The sequence below is a fragment of the Mustela nigripes genome, chromosome 1 (genome assembly GCF_022355385.1).
Source record: "Mustela nigripes isolate SB6536 chromosome 1, MUSNIG.SB6536, whole genome shotgun sequence".
NCBI lineage: Eukaryota > Metazoa > Chordata > Mammalia > Carnivora > Mustelidae > Mustela > Mustela nigripes.
Window position 1 is genome coordinate 45,717,095 of NC_081557.1, and position 8,706 is coordinate 45,725,800.

At 39.8% G+C, this 8,706-nt stretch overlaps 1 protein-coding gene across 1 annotated transcript; it reads left to right on the top strand.

The window, feature by feature from the left end:
• Positions 1 to 4,616: 4,616 nt before the first annotated feature.
• Positions 4,617 to 5,561, top strand: LOC132011424 (olfactory receptor 51I2-like). Its single transcript, XM_059389954.1, has one exon. It carries the CDS (start codon positions 4,617 to 4,619, stop codon positions 5,559 to 5,561), a length of 945 nt encoding a protein of 314 aa, XP_059245937.1.
• Positions 5,562 to 8,706: the final 3,145 nt, after the last annotated feature.

An 8,706-nucleotide genomic window follows, 5' to 3' on the forward strand; every position in this document is an offset into this window, starting at 1 on the left:
TGATTCTGCTAGTAAGGAAACTGCAAATTTGGAGGCGACAGCAACATAGGCAACAGCAAGCCATGGTGCAGGCCTTGTTAGCCATCGAGGCTGGAACATCCCCCCAAGTGTGGCTAAGTATGCTGGATCGGTAGTCAACGACGGGTAAGATTGGTGGGGGAAATATACCAACCTAAGACAGGATGCAGATCATTGATATCTGCCGTCTGATGACTGGTAAGGATATTCCCCACCACTGACAACCTAAGACAGGCACGATCCCTGCCATAAAAGAAAAAAGGGGGAAATGTCGGAGGCAGGCCCCTGGCCAGGGCGGCCTCCACCATTAAAAGATGGCGCCTGGCTAGTTGCCAGGTTAGGATTGCCTCTTGAGACTAAGCGGAACGCCCAAAGAGGAAGTAAACAGCATTGGTTGCTAGCGAAGTTGTTCGTTTAGGTGCACAGCCTGATTCGCTCCCTCCTGTACCCTGCTCACTGATTGGTCGTGTAAGTGTATATAAGTGTGTAGACTTGCGGAAATAAAGAGAGAGAAGATGCATCCGAACCAGGGTTCTTGTCATCCTTGCAGGGCGAGGGTGATACTCAAGCCCTCAGACCTGTGCAAGTATGACACATCCACCAGAAATGATCCTTCTTTTGTTGCTTCTCTGTCCTTTCCCTTCTACCTGAGACTCACTGTATATTGCTGCTTTAAGAAATTACCACAAACAGCAGCATCTGGATGGCTCAGTTGATTAAACATCTGCCTTTGGCTCAGGTCATGATCTCACTGTCCTGGGATTGAGCCCCATGTCATGCTCCCTGCTCAGTGGGAGGTCTGCTTCTCCCTATCCCTCTACACCAGCTCATTATCTTTCTCTCTCTCAAATAAATAAAATGTTTAAAAAAAGAAAAAGAAAAAGAAGAAAAGAAATGACCACAAACAATAAAACAATGAAAATCTCTATGCCATAGTTTCTGTAGGTCAGAAATCCAGAAACTTTAAATGTTTAGGGTCTCTCAAAGTGATCACAGTGATGGCAGGGCTGAGTTCCCTACTGAAGAGTCTGGGGAAGAAGCCACTTTGACGCTCATTTAAGCTGTTGGTTGAATTCAGTGCCTCATAAAAGTAGGACTGACATTTCAAGTTCCTTGCTGACTATAAGCTAAGGGCTTGCAAATGCTCCTTAACATTGTCCACACCACTCTCATGATGTTCATTCTGCCCCCTCTAGTCATTGTGGACAGACCACTCTCTCGTTTTGAATCTGACTTCTTCTGCCATATTTCTCTGATTCCAGCCTGAGAAAGTTCCCTAATTTTAAGGACTCGTGTAAATCAATTAGGTCTGCATGGATCATCTATAAGGAAAAAAAAAGAAAATCCTTAAGGTCCATAATCTTAATTATATCTTCAAAGTCCTTTTGCCATGAGATGTGTATGTTCATAGGTACCAAACTTGGATATCTTTGTGGGGGGCATATGCCTACCACATTCCCTTAAATATTTGCTCATAATTTGAGAGTCAAGAGATGCACCTGAAAATCTTCTCTGGCTGCCCTAGAATATTACAAATCCCCCTCCTTTGTTCTGTCCTACCTTGTGTCTTTTATCTTCAGTCACTGAAATATACATAAGTGTTTCCTTAGGAGTCTTCCTGACTGGGCTATGAACTGTTATGCTTATTTATCTACACATTCCCCAAGACTATTGAATAAATGACTTGATTTATAATGACTTTTGTTACCATACACCTTATACCTTATACCATAGACCTAAATTTAGGGTAAAAATTGTGACCTTGTTTAAAGGAAAAGACAGCATTTTTTTATATGGGAAATTAAAGAGCAAGAATTATGACAAAAGTCCAGTAGACACAGAATACTGATAAATCTGTGCATATTGATTGGGGTTTGGGTGGTCTCCTGACCTTTTCCCATGACCATCTGTGTGACTGCAAGAAGGTGCAGGAGGGGATCAGGTGACACACTGAATCCTTTGGTCTGACTTATCTACAAGTTGGAGTTTTTGGAAGTGATGACTGTATTTTCAGTCTGGTTCGTCCCAGACAATTATTAGGTAATCTTAGGGCATCTTTCTAAACCCAACTTCTTTTACCGTCCTCCCAGGAAAGTAAATGTAGATGTTCCATATTCCCAGCAGCCCATGAGTACCTGAGCTGATAGAAGCTCAAGGGACTTCCTGGGTGGGGCCTTATATTCTCAGGCCAGGGAGTTGGTGGACATAACTGGGTGCAGGTTGGGGCAAGGCACGAAGAGCCCCCATTACCCTCTTCCTTCCTCTGCACCTTCTGTCTGTGGAGCTCTCGCAGGTACGTCAAGGGGAGGGTCAGATACTCCAGTCTCAAGCCTTAACGTGTTCTGCCCCTGAGTGGTATAATATGACTGTCTGAAGGAGGAAAACCTGTTCCTAATTTGCGTCAGGTTGTTTTATTTCCTGCACATGTTTACTTTCATCACCTTCCCAGTTCTACATTTGCTAGGTGTTGCTCTTGTTCTCTAAATCCTGCCATGCTTTCTGCTTTAGACATGACTTTCCCATTAGGCTATACCTGGATATAGATGCTTTGATGTGAACAAGCACCCTCCAAATATCTGGCATCAGGGGCATATATAAAAAGATATTGGCTACTTTGGAAACCACTTGGCAGGACCTTACTTATTGCTAAAAGACCCTATGATCAATCAAGGGCATCTGCATATTGCATGCAGAGACAAACAAACATGTTTAGGAAGAGTTTTCAGGTAAGGAAGATGAAGCAGCCCTAAAAATATGAAGAGAGGGGAAAATGCATCCTGTGAGGAAAGGTTAGAGGAGTCCTGAGTCAGATGGAGGTTTGGCAAAGGTAGATGAATGGCTGGAGGTGAGGGCAGAGAGCAGCTCTAGAACTCAGAGTTGCAAAGCCCTGAAAGTTTTCACACCTCTCTGCTTTTGGATCCTCACAACCCCATTAGCTCAGTTTCTTAGCATCTCTAGTTTACAACAAAGAGAACAAAAACCCAGGAGAGATCAGTGACTCAGGGGGTACGTCTCCTGTGTGAGACCTTGCACTAAAGTGCAAGAGGGGCTCAACAACAAAAGAGAGGCAGGGCTGAGTTCTTGGAGCTGGCCAGTCAGACGATAAGATAGAATTCACAAGGATTTCACGGAGACCAGACAGAGAAATGGGCACAAAATGAGATGCAAACTTACAGTTACAAGAGCTGTGGCAAAGAGACAAATTACTACTGCTGGCCATGACCAGCCAGTCTTCATGACAGAGGGCATTGCTGATCCTGACCATGGAAGATGGATTGAATGGGTATGCTCTCATGCTCAGGGCAGTCTTTGGGAGCTGAGGGGTTGTAGTTCTTATCCATTTGGTTTCCTTGAGGTACAAGGAAGGGAATTTTGAGGATTGAGGCCAAAACTACTGATTTAGTACTGACTACAAAGGCCTTCAACTCTTGGCTAATGAGTTTGGATTTGATCCTTTGGTAATGAGGGAGCATTCAAGGCTTCTAATTGAACGGTGCTATTTTCAGATCCTACCTTTAAAAAATATTACTTTAGTTCTACTATAGATTAAAGTAGTCCTACTCCAGAATGAAACAGAGATTGGTGTGAGCTTTATTAGGAGGCTGTTATTATGGTATAAGAGTGTGATTGTCTGGGTCTGCAGGGGAGACTGCAGGTGAAAGGGAATAGAGGAAGGTACTGACAGAGGCATTTTTGGGGTCTTTATTTTCCTTGGGTCTTACCTGGTTTAATGCAATAGATACAAGAAAGAAAGTCAAAATGATATTTGGATCTTGAGTCTCAATCTTAGGCATAATGATGGTATTATGCAAAGAGATGGAGAACATAGATAAGAAGGAACTTCATGGAATAAATAAATGATTATTGATCCAAAAGTCAGGTGCCATTTGGTTCTGAAAGACATTATTAAGAACTGATGTTCAGTAAATTAAGTTATCCAGTAAAGTAAATTAAGTTAACTGGATAGAAGAATGCAAAGATGAGTGGGAATATGGGAGTCTAGTGCATCTTGTTGAACATGTGGAAGGTTATCTCTATGGATGGATATATTTCTACCCATTTATCTTGTGTCAGGATGAATGAATAGAAGAACTGACAGACTATATAAGAGTAGAGAAGTTGGAGAGTCAAAATAAGATAGTAAAGTTTCAGTAGCATGAGAGAGTGGAACGAGGAAAAGATTATGGTTTGGTGAAGACGTGACATGCTAAGAAAGGGGACTGCATTAGCAAGGAAGTAGTGATCAGGTCCATTTTGTCACAGGTCTTGAATAAAATGATGCCCAGAGATCGATGAGAAGAATTCACAGCTTTAAATATGAGAAGGAGAATTGTGGCAGTAGGCACAGGTGTAAGGAAGGCAATGTGACCTATTTAGCCAACTGGATAAACTGAGAAAATTCAGATAATTCCAGAGATCCTGGTGACAAAGAGAGAACAGGGTTAAGTGATTTGGTGAACAAGATTGATTAATACTCTAAAGTAAGGGGTTGGATGATACACGAGAGTCTTAAAATATTAGGTCTATGCCTTGAATTAAACTGTATGTTTGTCTTCTTTACAGACTAGTGGTCCTAGAACCTAAGCAGTAGTGCAAATATGGGAGGTAAGCCCCACAACAGCTCAGAGTTCCCTCCCTTCACCCTGACAGGGCTCCCAGGGCTGGAGACCTCTCAACACTGGATGTTTCTGCTCCTTGGTATCCTCTACATTGTCTCCATTGTGGGCAATGACCTTATCCTTTTCATTATCAAGGAGGTACAGAGTTTGCATCAGCCTATGTACTACTTCCTATCCCTGCTATCAATTAATGACCTAGGTGTGTCCTTTTCCACACTGCCCACGGTGTTGGCCACATTTTGCTTCCACTTAAGAAAGATCAGTTTTGATTCTTGCATGGCTCAAATGTTCTTTATCCACCTCTTCTCCTTCATGGAGTCTGGAATTCTGCTGGTTATGAGTTTTGACCGCTATGTGGCCATCTGTAACCCATTGCGTTATGCCACAGTGCTCACTGATGCCCGTGTGGTGCACATGGGCATGGCTGTTATCATCCGCAGTTTCTGTATGGCTTTTCCACTGCCTTTCCTTCTGAAGAGGTTGCCCTTCTGCAAGGCCAATGTACTCTCCCATGCCTACTGCCTGCATCCAGATCTGATCCGCTTACCCTGTGGTGACATCACCATCAATAATATTTTTGGTCAATTCATTGTCATCTCTAACTTTGGTCTGGATTCTGCACTCATTCTGCTCTCCTATGTGCTCATATTGTGCTCTGTACTTGCCATTGCATCCCGGGAGGAAAGACTTAAGACTCTCAATACATGTGTGTCACACATGTGTGCTGTGCTCATGTTCTATGTGCCCATGGTTGGTGTGTCCATGGCTGCTCGCTATGGGAGGCATGCCCCACAGTACGTGCACACACTCTTGTCCCTTATCTATCTCTTTGTGCCTCCTATGCTCAACCCGGTCATCTATTCCATCAAAACCAAAGAGATTCAACAGAGGCTTTGCAAAATACTACTAGGAAATAAGTTTTAAGCAGGAGAAATGTTAAAATTCCAAGATTCAGAGGATATATGTTGTTAGTCCACAAATTTGAGTTTCTAAAAACTGTTTTGACAAGGCTTTTAAAATTTCTTTTTAGTCACAAAGCAATATTAGGATTTCTTCCTGACAATAGTTATGACCCAAGTCAACAGGTTTTGACCAGGTAAACTGGGTCATAATTTAGCAAAAACAAATAAAGAAAACAGAACCACATCTGCTCAGTTTCCCTTTTTAAATGTTTAAAAATATATATTCTCATAACTAGTCCCTCATTTCAGTGTGGTATATTTGTCTTATCTTTGCTGAAAGTGAATCAGCACAAAAGAAATTGTGGAACCTCTGTCATAATGGGTAAAGGAATTTGTTTCCCCAAGATTATGTCAAATGTTCTATTTTTTAATCTTTTTGAGGGATAGTCTTACTGTTACCTATAGTGGATGCACTATTTTACATTCCCACCAATGGTGTGCATGGGTCCAAATTTCTCTACATGTGTCGTCTTTTTGTTGTTGTTGTTTTATTTTGTTCTGTTTGATAACAGCTATTTTGGAAGGTGTGAGGTAATATCTCATTGTGGTCTCAATCTGTGTTTCCCTAATGGTGATTGATGTTGAGCCATTGTATGTCTTGTTGACCATTTGTAAAGTCTTATTTGGAGAAATGCTTATGCTACTCCATAACCCATCTTCAAATCAGGCTATTAGTTTTTTCCTATTAAATTGTAGGTGTTCCTTATATATTTGGAGATTAAATCCCCTTATCAGATATATGGTCTGCAAATATTTTCACCGTTGAGTTTACACTTGACTTTTTCCTTTGCTATACAGAAGCTTTTTAGTTTGGTGTAGTCTCAGTTGTTTATTTTGTTTTTGTTACCTGTGCTTTTGCTGTCATAACCATATGATCCAGCAATCTCACTTTTGGATATTTATAAAAGAATTGAAACAGGATGTCAAAAAGATATTGCCGTGCCTGTGTCGCAGCACTATTTACGTGGAAATAACCTAAATGTCCATCAGCCAACGAAGGGATAAAGAAAATAAATAAATAAAATGGAATACTGTTCATCCATAGAAGGAAATTCTGCACTATGTGACAGTATGGAAGACCTTGAGGACATCACCCTAAAGTGAAATAAGACAGTCACAGAAAGACAAGTACTGCATGCTTCCATTTACATGAGTTACAGAAAATAGTCAAATTCATAGAATCAAAGAGTGCAATAGTGGTTGCCAGGGGCTGGGGAAAGAGGGAAATAACCAGTTATTAATTGATGGACATAAAAGTTAAGCAAGATGAATAAGTGACCCAAGCCGAAGGCAGAGGCTTTAACTCACTGAGCCACCCAGGAGCCCCTATTTACCAACTTTTAAGATGAAATCAAGACAATTATGATATAAATTGTACTACGTAACCTAGGTTTCTAAAATAAAATTTAGTATAGTGTGTATTACAATATACAGCATATATGTTCACATACACACCATATATGTTCATATAAATATGAACAATAGAAATGCATTTATTTATTTTTTTTTCATTTATTTTCAGCATAACAGTATCATTATTTTTATTAACAAACAATAAAGAAACAATGAAAGAGGGCACACTGCATGGCAAAACATGAGACCTATGCAGTGGTATATTCTCCCTAAATCCATGGTCTTATAAATGTTAGTGGTGCTTTTTATGACAGAAAAAGAGAGGAAGATAAGAAATTAAGCATTCAGGGTGCTGGGGTGGCTCAGTGGGTTGAGACTCTGCCTTTGGCTTAGGTCATGATGTCAGGGCCCTGGGATTGAGTCCTGAGTCAGGATCTCTGCTCAGCAGGGAGCCTGCTTCCCCCCTCTCTCTCTACCTGCCTCTCTGCCTACTTGTGATCTCTCTCTGTGTGTCAAATAAACAAACAAAATCTTTAAAAATAAAGAAATTAAGTATTCAATTTTAGACATTGTAAAAGAATAAAATATTACATAAAATTATTTTAAAACAAAAATGTTAAAAGGGGGGCGCCTGGGTGGCTCAGTGGGTTAAGCCGCTGCCTTCGGCTCAGGTCATGATCTCAGGGTCCTGGGATCGAGTCCTGCATCGGGCTCTCTGCTTGGCAGGGAGCCTACTTCCCTCTCTCTCTCTCTCTGCCTGCCTCTCCATCTACTTGTGATTTCTCTCTGTCAAATAAATAAATAAAATCTTAAAAAAAAATGTTAAAAGGGCTGAATGACAGTGAATGACAAATACTAAAAATAGTCCAATAATCAATCTTTAACAAACTCCCAAAATAGAACAACCTCCAAAAATCTAATGAAATGAAAAATAAACTTAAGAATCATATATAATACTAGATTAGAGGTATCTTTTTAAATTACAGTAGCATGTCCTATAAGTAATATGAAGTCTTAGATGAATGGGTGTTTCAAGGAAAATTATAATATGTAAATCCATGAAGACTTAACTGATAATTGAGGAAGAAATTAAAACTTAACAATTACACTCTCACATCTCCAACATATTATAGTACAAGATCTTTTTCTTTGCTTTTCTCCCCACATTTCAAGAAATAGATCACGCTTTTTATATATCTTGTCATAAATAAAATTAGAAAACTACAAAAGAGCACATATAATCCTGATAAACAATAGAGAAAAAAAGTATGTCAGCAAACACTCTTGTAGACAAAACATCTTAATGGGAACATATGTGTAAATATTGAAAGTTGTGAGTACAATTAATAATATAAACCAAGAATAATCAACATTATTCTAGGATTAAAAGAATGACTCATTTTTCAGGAATTCATCAATATAATTAATCATATTAATGAGTGGAATCATGAAAAAAATTGTAAGCAATAGTAGATTCCAGAAAGGGTACCTAAAAATCCAAAAATATATAAAAATAAAATAATTTTTTCTGTATATTTTCCATATATTTCCATAAATTTTTCCATATATTTTCTTTTTTTTTTTTTTCTTGCACAGAAAAAAATTTTTAATTTTTTATAAACATATATTTTTAGCCCAGGGGTACAGGTCTGTGAATCACCAGGTTTACACACTTCACACACTCACCAAAGCACATACCCTCCCCAATGTCCATAATCCCACCCCCTTCTCCCAAACCCCCTCCCCCCGGCAAC